The following is a 14,418-nucleotide window of genomic DNA, read 5'->3' as shown; positions in this document are numbered from 1 at the left end:
AGCAATAGCAACGTCACACTTGAAATCTAAACTCTGGCTGAGGTATGTCGATGACATCTTCGTGATTTGGTCTCATGGACACCAGGAACTTTCCTGGTTTTTTAATCACTTGAATGAAATCCATCCACGCATTAAATTTACGAAAGAAGTTGAAGAAGGCAACCAGCTCGTATTTCTCGATGTACTGATTATGAAAAAGCCGGACGGAACATTAGGTCACACGGTATATCGAAAGCCAACACACACGAATAGGTACCTAAACGCAGAGACAGGAGAGGCAGCTCAGGTAATAAGACCAAAACAGGTAGTCGAGCAAACACAGGTAGTGGCAGCAACGCAGGTAAAGGGAAACATCCATCCCTATAAATTGAGACACAGAGTTCGAACTAATCAGTCTAGTTGAAAAAACCAGACATCACCAGAAGATGGCAAATCAGACTTTGCCGAAACGTTGTGAAAATAATCCTTATGGGGAGAAAATACACAGAACACGGAGCGAAACCCGAGAAAACAGCTCATCATGAAAATACAGGATTCAATACCGTACAACTCATATAGGTTTACACGATAATGTTGTGCATTAATTCGTCAGAAGCTTTGGTCCCAGAGCGCAGACGCCGCAAAAATATTTATACACATATGTATATATATATATATATATACAACTATTCATAAAGGTTGGACGCAAAAGGTTAAATTCGATATTCCTCTTAAAATAAATAAGTAACAATAATCTATAGGTGTCTAGCTTTCCCCACTACTTGCGTGTCTTGATGCCTCCCTGGTCGTTGAATGAACTGTCGTGAAGGCTGGTAAGTTCCCAGATTCCCTTTCTGTCTTCCAAGAATCAGTGTCATCCAAAATCTAGCCGTACCAAACAACCCTCATGAAGAACCAAAAACAATGTATCAGATAAGTATCGAACGTTTGCAAAAGAAACTAAAAACTACTGGAGGTCAAATCTCTTCAGAATTAATGATTACCAATTTCGAACCATTAAGATTCATTGAGATGGTCTGATCTTCCTAAATTTATTAAATTTTAACGTTAACGAAATATAATAAGAAAAGCCAAAAGTGTTTATACTGCCCCCCGTATATAAAAATAAGACATTATGATCTATATATCGGTTACAAGTGAATTAAGAAGCTATTAATGATAGTAGCAGATCTGTCTAGATTGGAGTCCAATCATAACACTCCTGAGGTCCATCCGGTATATTAATGCATTAGAAATAATAATAAATGGGAACGACTATGAAGACTATTGAAATGAATTAGGTAAAGTAACTTTCTCAATCACTTCCTTATTTTTTTCTTCATGGCAAATCAGGTAATCCTCTTATTTTCAATATATTTTATGATAAGAAAACATCGGATATCCAACTATACAATAAAGTACCACCGGTTTACTAAAGCCTGATTTTGGAAATATTACTTGAAAAGAAACACAATCATGAAATTCATGTGTACAAGCAACTATCTGTCTACCAGAAAGAAGATGTTGCTTTACACTTAGAAATTCTTTGACGAGTTTATAAATTCCCTCTTTAATAACTATGTCTAGGCAAACCGAGAGTAATTCATCATATAAGTGACCTACCTTCTTTTCAGAAGAGTTGTTTTTTTTCCTTCTTTCTGTTTCTGATCGTATACGTAACTTTGTGAATGTTAAGAGGCAGAACCTTGCGCCTTTGTTTTGTTGATCTTCTTATGATTTTATGTAAACGTTAGAATTTCGATAACCACTAAAATTTAATGAGAAAATTTGTTCGTAACATTTTTTTTTCATTCCAGATGTAAGATGGCGTGACTAATTTACGTATTGTTAGCTTTATTATTCCTCCTAAGAGTGCGAAAATAGTCATCCCTTCCAAATTCGCAACGATATATTTGGAACAATACCCAATACACACTTTCCACTGAGAATACACTAACATATATCCGAAACAGCCGAAAAAAAATAGCCGAAACACCATTCGAAAATGGTGTAATAGCCGAAACCGGTCAACAATAAAGAAATATAGTGGAAAATAGACAAAAGTGTGTTCTAGTGTATCTTCAGTGAACATGAATTTCCACAAAATAAACAAGTTGTCAATCGAAGAAGTGACACACTTTCCACTTATTATTTATCCAAATAAACCTACTCCAGTCAGGATGTTTGAGAAAACATGTATGTCTATTTGGAAAATGCTAACTATCACGTACAGAAAAGGGCACTCATCTCCAAAAAGTGAGAGGACCTCGGTTTTCTTCCTTCCTCTTGATTTATCAATCTCATTTAAAAAAAAACAATCGACTACGTTGATTAACAACTTGCTGTCACTATTTAGGACCAATAGGGTAGCAAGATAGAAAATAAGTATTTTTGATCATAGGAAAATCTGGTAGAATAGTTGGATATCTGTACAATACACGAGATACAATAGAAATGGCGGCGAAAACACCGTTGTTTTTACAGAAAAATCACAGAAACTCTTTGAAAATGTGGGTTGGGCACACTGACAAACCAGATGTGTCCCTAGCTGTGACGTTAAGTTCGTCATCAACAAATGACAATTCTGTCGATTCCATAATAAATAAACGAACAATATCTACAATATTTACAAGTGAATTCAGACCTATACAAAAACAATGTCAACGACGATCTTCATTTCACTATTTTGAGAGAATTATGAGCAGCAAATTCGGAAACTTGATAAATTTGATATGAAGGAATATATCCAAGAAAAATACCCTTGCGTAATTCACATTCTTCGATTATACGGTTATCACTTTTTGCTAATCCAGCACTGCCCATAAGAACGACGATGAACGATGACCTAGGAGGACAACTCCTAGTGCTGTGGGTCTCCACTCACCTCCCCTACTCTACAGATATTTGAACCAAAACGATTTTGAGAATTATCTCTTGATCAATGATGAGTATTCCACGTGATGAAAATTCGATAATTCAGTACCATATTTCCGTCTGGCAAAACAATTTCAAGGAAAAAGTTTTCGTTTTCCTTGTGCATAATTTTTCTTGTTTTTTTCCTATCACCATATCAGAGCAGTTAACAAATTTCTAATTTATACTGGTGTATCAGATAAGCCGTAAATTTCATTTCAGATAATATTTAGGGATATTGGATTTCCAGTTGCAACTGTCAATAGATTGGCCCTCCATTGCAAAGCTAAAACGCACCATATTGCTTAAAAATTGCAGCTAGATAACCGTCAGAAAATGTTTGTTGTTAATTCAACACATACTTTAGATTACAACAGCATAACTATTTTCAAAAAATTGATGGATGTAGCCGTTACTATGTGGTAGGAAATCATAATGAAAAAAAGAGAATTGAAACTTTCTATGTTTTGTACCACTTTCATTTGTTACTAACGTTACTGCGAAGTTCGAAAATGTCTTTATAGGACGAAACTGCAGTAACACATGAGAGTGGTATAAAACATAGAAAATTTCAATTCTCTTTTCTTCATTAACTATTATCATAAAATCTTATCATATCGATCTTTCCCACAGGAAACAAATCACATTTCATTTTTACAAGGAAAAAATTAGCATTAACAAAATGTAACAACTAAAACGTCATATACCACAATACCAATATAATTCAAATCAAGGACTGTTCCTAAACAGTATCTCCTGATGGTGTTATTGTTTGGTAAAACAGGAGTCGAAAGTAGTCTTGCCTCCTACATTGAAACATCAAAAATTAATTAAAAACTTTCTTTCAAATCCATACTAAATTGTGTCGTAAATCATTGTTTTCGTAATAAATAATAATATTCAATGGTCGGTCGGTAGCCAAGCGGTTCGGCGTGGGTGATTTGTTCACTCACTCGAATTGACTGCCGTGTTGGTCGGTGGTTTAAGACCTAGTCTGAACGATCGATCTTCACTTGCTATCGTCCAACCCGTGTTAGGAATCACACGTTAAAAGGTAAGACCTCGTTAATCCTTAGCTCGCACAAGTTTCGACTTCTGAGGGTTGTCGTTCGTTGGGGTGCGACAGCTGGATTTCAAACAGATTTAAACAGGACGTACTTTTTTACGAGGTGAATGAAATGGCACGTTGTTAGGAAAGTTCTTCAAGACATAAATAATTGAAAGCAAACATAGGATTATGCTGCGAATACTATTGAATAAAATTTATCTACTGAATCACAACGAAATTGGAATGAAATGTTTTCCTAAGTTTCTCAATTTACAAATTTCTTCCATGCAAAACGATTTTCTGAAACTTCGACTGCAATTTTCCATTAACCTCTTCGAGAATTGTCATCTTCCATAACCTAAAAAATCATTACATATATGGAATATAGATTAAATTATTCTACCCCTCATTTAGTGTAGAAAGTGGAGGATCTCTAAAAATGGTAATGAATAAACTTCAACTTATGTTAGGAATCACACGTTAAAAGGTAAGACCTCGTTAATCCTTAGCTCGCATAAGTTTCGACTTTTGAGGGTTGTCGTCCGTAGGGCTGCGACAGGTGGTGAACGGAAAAACATACTTTTCAAACAGATTTCACAGAAATGACTTTTGATCAATGATTACAGATTTCTACTGATAACTCCTGTTGATGTTTTAGGTAAGAAATGGCGTGAAATGCGACCCATTCTCAGCCCATCCTTCACGAGTAGCAAAATGCGAACAATGTTCATTCTGATGTCAAAATGTGCAGAAGATTTTGTCAATCATTTTCTCAAGAAAAATCAAGATTGCTTCGAGTTGGAAATGAGGGATACATTTACTAGATTCACCAACGATGTTATAGCAACTGCTGCTTTTGGTGTTAAAGTTGACTCACTTGAAGCACCAAATAATGAATTTTATTTAATGGGAAAAGAGGCAACTAATTTCGGAGGAATTGTGAATATGATCAAGTTCTTCGGATTGGTCTTTTGTCCCAAAATTATGCAGGTAAGTTAGAAAAATGGAACCGAATTGTTTTTCGTTACAAATAATCAACTCATTATTAGAAGTATTAGATAAATATTTCTGTACCGTGATATCACGAACCCGAGGGCCTCTGATATGATAGGATTTGAGTAGCATTGCTGCAAAATTTATTTGAAATTTTCAGTTATGATATGCAAGAATATTGATTAAAAGTGACCAGTCAACACCTTGAGCTCCAGTCAGTTCAGATATGCAAATAAGCGTAACCTAACTTCATAATTCCATTTCAATTTGCAGTTTTTTGGAATATCATTCATTAGTCGTTCAGTGAATAATTTCTTTCGAAAATTAGTTGATGATACTATAAAAGCTCGAGAGGAAAATAACATCATCCGCCCAGATATGATTCATCTATTGATGGAAGCAAAAAAGGGAATTCATCACAATGAAGAAACTGTTGAAGTTGATACGGGATTTGCAACTGTTGAGGAAGCTGATATGGGTGAGTTTCAGTAAAAGCTTTTATTTTCACCATTGATGGTCCTCTGAATATGAAAAGGGGAACTGACATCTCGTTTTTTCACTGACAAGTGTTTCCTTGAGGGAATATATATCAGGTTTTTTACAAATATTTTTCGATAAAAACTAATTCAGTAATCGGTACTGATAATGATGATAACATTAGGCATATTTGAAGCAAATTTCATTTTTATTTCTAATAGTACTTTACCAATATGATGAATTGTGAGGGCATACTTGAAAACTGGTTGTGAATCAAATTATCTGAAAGAAAAGTCATTCTGGCCAGGCTCAACTTACCTACAATGTAGGTTAATGAACTGACACATATCAGAAAGCAATTAGACCCCTGGTTAATACCACGAAGGGCGTTGGTAATATAACTGTCGGAATTGATTTGATCAGCATTTGGGCACCATTGTTTTGAAGTCAGAAAGAGCTTCATTTTTTGAATCTGTTTCATCAGAAGCCAGAAATTTTCAATTTGACCCATGCAAATATTGTTCCCGTAGTAATCACGAATTCCAGATGAAACAGTAGTTGGAACTAATACTCTTAATCTCTGTATAGATACAAGGAATTTCATGAATTCCAACGGGTACCTAATTTTTAACTAGACGAGACGATATATTTCGCTAGATATACCTCAGTTTATACATTGGGGTGGAGTTTCTGAGGTATTTTTTGTCGGTGGTTCTCGTCCTAGATAGATTTTCTTTCAGCTCCGCTTGGTCCAGCTACACTTTCAGTTGTTTGAACACCATTTCTGTTTTATAAAAACTACGGCCAGCCGAGGCGTAAACAAGAATTGCTTCTGTTTTTTTTCTGTAAATATCTGGCGAGAACTATTTTGAAAATTCAAACGAAAGAGAAATGAAGCAAATTATCAGTATCAATAGTGGAAGCTATCAAACTAATAGAACTTGTCTTATCTACCTACATAGTCAATCACAAAAAACAAAATCAGATCAGAAAAAAATGCGCTTGTCCAGTAAATACGTTGGTTCAATTGTATGGATCATTTTCGTGAACAATTTCTTTCTTCTACACATTACAAACTTCGTGTAACTCTGTAACTGACTAAGAAACCGGTCTATCCGTAATCATCCCGACCAAATTAAATTGATTTCTGCTTTTAATATATATATATATATATATATATATATATATATATATATATATATATATATATATATATATATATATATATATATATATATATATATATATATATATAAAAGGTAAGTATATATATATAAAAGGTAAGCATTTCTTCCAATCATCAGAACCTCGGTACTCTTCTCGAAAGTAGTTGTTTTTGAATTTATTATACGCTCTGCTGGCCCAGTTTCACCTTCAGTTTTGTTCTTATATCTTGATTTATAAAACCAAATTGGCCATTCATCGATATTGTAATGGATATTGTCTTCTACGCATATCGTTAACTTCTTCATGGATGATACCATTTCCTGAATATTCAATAAATTATCTTTATCTTAGGTAACACTTAGATCGATCATCACTTCTGGAACAATCAAACAATATCGCATATATCTCAGTTTGGCATATGCAGCAACCCTACTCACAATAACAAGTTCTGCAATAAATATAGAAATCTCTTCACAAATCGTACAAGAATCTATAAACCTTTCTACCAGAGGATCAGCGACCATTTGTTTACCGTTGATGTAACCCTACCGTAAACGTTTCCTATCAAATTCAATTCACCATTTCCTTGGACTGTCAAACCGCCGAACTGTGACACGAGCCTAACTAAATACGACAAACACAGTACCAATAGCCAGATCATCAAAAACGAACTCAACCGAATTATTTCTAACTATCCTAGTCACACGGAAATCTACACTGATGCCTCAAAAACTAACGAAGGAGTAGGAGCTGCCTTAGTTACAACATCTTCATCGTTCTCATATAAATTTCCCTCAACTACCAGCATATTCAGTGCAAAGCTCTATGCCGTTTATCGTGCGCTGGTCTATGTCAATGCGACAGGTGGAGAGAAATATATCATTTTAACGGATTCACTTAGTTCCATAATATACGAACTTAAGCGCGTATATCCTTAAAATCCAATTGCACAAAAAATAAAAAGAGAACTACATCTGATCCAGCAATATGGGAAAAATATTAGTTTCATTGGGATCCCATCACATATTGGAATTCAGGGCAATGAAAAAGCCGACGATTGTGCTCGTGGCGCAATTACTTCTACCGAATCCGAAGTTGTTTCGAAAGTAGTATCTACAGATATTAAAACAATGGTGAAAACAGCGATAATCCAGAAATGGCAAAATCAGTGGCAAGTGTCCGGGGCAAAACTACGTACAATCAAATATGATGTGAAACCGTGGCCTGACGAAACAAACAACTGAAAACATCAAGTGCTCATCAATCGACTACGCTTAGGTCACACCAATCTCACGCACAGTTATCTCTTAAATCACACCGAAGAGCCAATGTGTGACATATGTGAAACAAAACTGAGGTTGAGCACATTTTCACTGATTTTACAAAATACTGGGTGCAGCGAAATAACTTTAACTCTCCCCTAGATATCTACAACAGTATTGGCAGAAAATGTAATATTCCAAATATCATCAAATTTCTTAAATGTATCGATATTATAACAAAATTATGAACATGTACCACTAGCTAATAATCACTAGGTTGATGCGAATTTGCTCAAATAAAAAAAATATATCGCATATTTTCACTCAGTACTTATTCAACTATCCCAACAGCGAACGACAGACGAAATCTATTCATTATCATCAAAGATAATTTCCCAAATGTGACATAATCCTACTATTTCAACGAACGTCACTAAACGCAGATTTTTGCGATATCCTCACTTACTTGTTTCTAAGAATGTATTAGCAACATAATTTATCAAAAATCAATTGATAACTGGAATTAATAGAAATATTAACTACTGGAGCCATCTTGCGGCAGCGACACAACTACCCCAACTGGTCTACAATAAGACGTCTATATATATATATATATATATATATATATATATATATATATATATATATATATATATATATCTTACTTTGTCGCCATATTTCTATTGATTTTATTTATCAATTAATCCTCGAAAACTGTTGTAGCTCCTACTAATATTTTTTTTATAGTTAATTTATCGCAAATAAACCACGGAAGTTGACGTTCGTTGACATAAATACTAAAATTCGTTCTGTTGTTCGCTTTTTCGAGTAATCGTTGGAATGAAGCGATATTGATTTTTATGTGGGTATTCCAAATGTGATGATCCAAGTATAACACATTCACTATACAAACGGAAGAAAACAACATATGTTGAAGGAACACGTGCATTTCAATATTGTTGAAAGAGCAATTTGAATTGTAAATTAAAATATAAAAACAAGAGATACCTCCCTTTCATTTCTCAAAAAATTAAACGTAAATACGAAAGGTATTCGCCGTCATTTTTAGAAATATTTTGCTCAAGCGAATTACGATCCAAAAAAAAATGGGAATAGACTTATGTAAGAGAAATGCATCTAATATATTGATAATAATAATAATAATAAATGGACTTTAATCATCGACATACATTATTTATGAAGAAGTAGATACAAAAATCAATGAGAGTGCAAAGTTCAGCCGAGGCTGTTTTACAACTTAACCTGCGGGATAGCATGTTTTATATAGAAATATAAAAATAATTACCTAGTATGCATTGATATATGTGAAGTTCATGAATCTTATGAGAAAGAAAAGAAATAAGCAAATGCTATAAATTTCAAAGTAAATATTAAAAAACTATTCAGATTGAATAAGGTAAAATATATAGCAAAACATACACAAAAGTGAGACAAAGGAGAAACCATATGAACAAGGCATAACATGAATATATTATCTACCCAGAAGACTACAGATATGTTCTCAACTTCTTCTTGAAATTATATATGAAGTAGTGTCTAAATTCACTGGGTTGAGCGTTATATTGTTTGATAGAGATGTAAATACAACTATGAGAAAAGCAGCATGTCGAGTAATTTGGAATAATAAAAGTGTGACGGTTTCGTATCCTCGAATTATTCTGCGATTTGAAGGTGTTTCATCTTTCATGAATATAATTTGGCTTTCTATGACATTTTTGATTTTTATCCAATTGAGTACCAATGAAGCAAACGTGTTCAATTGACGTAATATTCACATGGAAATACATTTTGTTCACAACATAATCACCGTTAATAATTCTATATTTGTATAAATTCATAAACAAATTTTCAAATGAATTGAACTTTCACGCGTTCGCATATATGCATATTTTATTGTTATCACAATTCACATCTACCTGTCGATTTGAATCATCACGTTTAAAGTACGCAACACCGTACCGTCACACAAACAGTAATATTAACGATATTCAGCGTTCTTTCAAAGAATCAGCCCACGTAAATGAAATCGAGTGAGCGCCATTGGTCAAAAGATTTGCATAAAAATTCCACACGATAAGTCGCTACAACAGTGTATAGGCAACAATTTCTGAAACAAAAGCGCCTCCCAGTATCCATCAGTGCACAGTCATCTGAAGTTTTATACCAACACCAAACCGTTATTTTTAACACTTCGACACGTGATGCACTGTTGGGAACCATTGGTGTAGTAATGAATATTTCTATTACACCAGGCTTTTTACCAAATCGACCATTGTAGTATTCACCAAGAGGACTAAAACGAAGGGTCTCGGACCTCTAAAACTTCAAGGTGAAGTTGGTATACAGATGGATCGAAGACCAAACATGGAACGGGAGCTGGAATATACCGAACAGATAGAAATTTAAATTACAGCTATCCGCAAGAACTATATTCGTCCGTCTTTCAAGCGGAAGTGTATGCTATCTTGCAGTGTGAAAGGCTTATTAAATTGAGACCTCAAAGAAATGAACGGATCAATATTTTAATAGACAGCAAGAGCGCACTAGGGGCTCTGACAAACCCAAAGGTGACATCAAAACTGGTCTGGGAATGCCATGAAGAACTGTATGAACTTGCAAACAGGAACAAATTAACTTTGTTCTGGGTGCCAGGTCAGTCAGGAATCACAGGTAATGATAAAGCTGATGACTGCGCTAGACGCGGATCATCAACTTCATATATAGGTCCTGAACCAGCTCTGGGGGTACTTAAATCATTGGTATGAAACCAGATTTGGACATGGACCAATAAGAAGCACACAGAGTACTGGACAAAAGTACTTGGCAACAAACACATTAGAACATTCATTAGGGAACCGTCCGAGAAAAGAACCGAAGAACTACTTCAACATAGTAGGGATTTGCTCAGAATAATTACAGAGTTACTAACCGGTCATTGTCCGCTTAGAGGATACCTGAATACAATGGGGCTGTACAACGGAGACCTCAGCTGCAGATTATGCAACGAAAAGATAGAAACAGCTCTACACATCTTATGCGAATGTGAGGCACTGAATCACAGGAGGCAAGCAATATATGGACGTACAAAATTACGTCCAGAAGAATATGACGAACATCCAATCCGGAATCTATACAAACTAGTACAGGGAACGAGACTGATGGAATGGGTGTCATGAGAAGATGGGAGAATAAACGCAATGAGCCCAAGAGGCTGCAGTGTTTTCTGGAGACTTGGACAAGTCAGACAGCTCCCAGGGTACCAAAAAAAACAAGGTTAGGAAAAATTAATATTACTGGAGTTTTATCCCAACACGAAACCATTATATTCAACACTTCGAGACGTGTTCCAATCACCAAGTGATCATATTCAAGAGGAAGATAAAACTAGTTCAAAAGGAAAGTTGAACTAAATCAATCTTTCTCTTGGAGCTGATCGAAACATGTGTCGAGGTGTTGAAATGACGGTTTGATATTGGGAAAAAGCTCCAGTGATATTCATTACCACTCCAAAGGTTCCAAAAATTGCATCACAAGTACAGACATCTGAGTGAAATCAATCGAATTCAGAATTCATCGAATAGTTAGTCTCAGATCTTCAAACGTTAGCCCCATATCGTCTGATAAATATCGTTCGAAATTTGAACTGAAGAAATGTTATATTCAATTTTCTTTCAGGAAAAGGCCACATCACGGAACTCACTAACACAGATATCACCGCACAGGCTTTGATATTTTTTTTCGCCGGATTCGATTCCGTATCATCTCTCATGTGCTTCATGGCACATGAGTTGGCTGTGAATTCAGATATCCAAATAAGACTGAGAAAGGAAATTAACGAAACTTCAGTTTCATGTGGAGGAAGTATTACCTATGAAGCGTTATTGAAAATGAAATATATGGACATGGTTGTTTCAGGTGAGAAAAATTATTTCAGAATTTGAATTATTGAAAGAAATCAAAACATTCTAATAATTCATTTAGTTAGTTCTGCACCTCTGATTTCTTGAATGTTCAGCAATGTCTACTTTTTTAAATTATCTCATTTGTTCCTATCTTTTCTATGTGCACATGATTTGAATTTCGTGACTGCAATTATGATAAACATATTTATATTTTTATAGAGACTTTGAGAAAATGGCCAAGTGCTTTGGTAACAGACAGAATCTGTACGAAACCTTACACTATAGTTCCAGTTACTGCAGATGAGAATCCAGTACATATCGAGAAGGAAACCTTGATAATGATTCCTATATTCGGGATACACCGTGATCCTAAATATTATCCTGACCCATTGCGTTTCGATCCAGAAAGATTCAGCGACGAAAATAAGGGAAACATCAATACTTTCGCCTATATGCCATTTGGTCTAGGACCCAGAAACTGCATCGGATCACGATTTGGCCTTCTAGAAACTAAACTCATATTCTTTCACCTCCTATTTCATTTTGAGTTAGTTCCTGTGAATAAAACTTCAATTCCAATGAAACTTGCTAAAGGAACTTTCAATCTCATGGCTGAAGGAGGTTTTTGGTTGGGACTCAAACGAATGAAAAAATGAAATGTTTCCAAATAATAAATTGTTTTTGATGGGCGATGAGTTTTAATGAGATATACAGGAGATATTAACACGTAACCTTTTTGAAGATAATGGTCTTGAAATATGGTTGTTCTGATACAACTGATCCAAATTCAGTGAATTTATTGTGCCTTTTAAATAAGCGTTCATGAGTAATAATAAAAGTTGTTGTGAATAAAATTAATTTGTAGAATGTGTTGAGGATAGACACATATACAAAGAAAATATAAATTGACATTGAAACATTCATCACTACCAATCTTTCTACATAGCAGGATATGAAATCATCGTTTTCAAGGTGTTTATCAGTAACGTATCTTTGTGACACTTCAATTCTACTCTAAAATTTCAAAACTCTAGAATTTGTACTGAAATGTTTGGGTAGAATATTGATTAACCTTGTAGAACTTTTGAAAAGGATGCAGTAGTTTATCAATTCCTATTCATTCAATAACATACTTATAGATCACATATTTCAAATAAAATATGACAGAGTTATCTCCCTGAATGTATGGGTTACACCTATGTATGAAAAATACATGGTTTGTGCTTTCCCATCTATTCAGCACGATTATAAATCATGTACATCTCTTAAACATAAAATGTATAAGCCTAATAAATAAAATGGGTGAAACAGAAGGGTTATAAATTCTAATGATTTTACTGAGCTGTTGGCAGGAGAGCTAGGAAAATCTGTATTTCAAATTTAACATATATTGATAAGTGAATGATAGCAAAGGTGAACAGTAATAATTTTGGAAACGATTTGGGTTTCTTTATTTATAACTTTTTGAAGCAGTTTTGAATATTCATATACCATTTGAAGTTTCAGGTTTTCAGGAAGAAGGTCGAACAAGTTTGGGCCATAATAAAGAGTACTTCTCTGTGAATGGGTTTTCCTAAAAAGTGTAATTTGTTATGTTGTCACTATACTTGACCTTGTTATATCATTTTGTAGTTTTCCAAATTTGCCGGTGTTCAAATAGATCCAGATAATGCTTCTGCTAACTTGATTCAAATTTCCGAAAATTATTTCAGAGTATTCCACACCTTCAGCATTTTTTAGAGTTTGGAATGATACAGAAAAAGACAAATCACTTCATCATTTGATTTTCACTGGACAGTGGATAAAACTGCAACACGTTTTATTTTTACCACTTATTGATAATAGATGTCCCACTGTGACCATGAAGATTATAATGACAAGGGGTTAAATTGTCTGCTGCAAAATTACTCATATTCAAACCACTAAAACGGAAATTGATGGCAAAATTCAATGACTGAATTTGATTTTATTAATGCTGTTTATAATAACAACAGAACAGACTGTTATCACCTACTTGACAATAGCTCATACCAACATAACAAACATATTTATACTATCAGCAGAAAGACAACTAATATGCTAACAAAGTAAGCAGAGGCTAATAGTAGAACATATCATGCTAAACTGTATTTGAACAATATTTCATGGTTAATTTCATGGTTAATAATAATAATTATATTAATAATAATAATTAATAATGATAATGAATGGTAATATTAATAATAATTATTATATTAATGATAATAATTATATTAATAATAATAATTACCATTCATTCAAAGTAGAACTCATGTGAATGATATCTGATTCTTATTCCACAACAAATGTTTGAAATACAAACTGAGTAGAGAAAAGTATCTTCTGTATAATTCAGTGTTCATATAGAAGTATTTGTTTCGAAAGAATTATTTTCTTTCGTGTAATTCAATGTTTATATGAAAGTAGCTGTTTCAGGAGGACTTTCTTTCAGTTTGTGTCTGAAAGTTACTTCTTTGCATGATCTACACATTCATGTATAGAGTTTCAAATTGATTACTTCCTTCCTTTCTTTGGAAGATCCTCTTATCCCTTTTTTTTTGTTTCAGATGGAGTAGTAGAAAGCCAAAAACTTTCTTTCCCAAAAAATTAATCACTCCTAAAAATATAACCCCTTCAA

General features: G+C 34.1%; 1 protein-coding gene across 3 annotated transcripts in view; it reads left to right on the top strand.

Moving 5' to 3' along the window:
- LOC111506902 (cytochrome P450 9e2) overlaps positions 1-12,479 on the top strand; it is a 28,591-nt gene extending 16,112 nt beyond the window's left edge. For 2 of the 3 annotated variants that reach the window (XM_074184231.1, XM_074184235.1), the window contains exons 4-7: positions 4,599-4,930; positions 5,207-5,411; positions 11,536-11,775; positions 11,982-12,479. In XM_074184231.1, the coding sequence (XP_074040332.1) occupies positions 4,599-4,930; positions 5,207-5,411; positions 11,536-11,775; positions 11,982-12,418 (1,214 nt within the window). In that variant the 3' untranslated portion in view covers positions 12,419-12,479. The remainder of the gene's footprint in view (positions 1-4,598; positions 4,931-5,206; positions 5,412-11,535; positions 11,776-11,981) is intronic. The other variant, XM_074184225.1, reaches the window with a different exon arrangement.
- The last annotated feature ends 1,939 nt before the right edge of the window (positions 12,480-14,418 follow it).

Source organism: Leptinotarsa decemlineata, unplaced genomic scaffold, assembly GCF_025532065.1.
Source record: "Leptinotarsa decemlineata unplaced genomic scaffold, Ldec_3_MD MMD2_P_RNA_scaffold_2, whole genome shotgun sequence".
Classification (NCBI taxonomy): Eukaryota; Metazoa; Arthropoda; class Insecta; order Coleoptera; family Chrysomelidae; genus Leptinotarsa; species Leptinotarsa decemlineata.
Note: the sequence above shows the minus strand (reverse complement) of the source record. Positions and strands in the feature narration are given on the sequence as shown.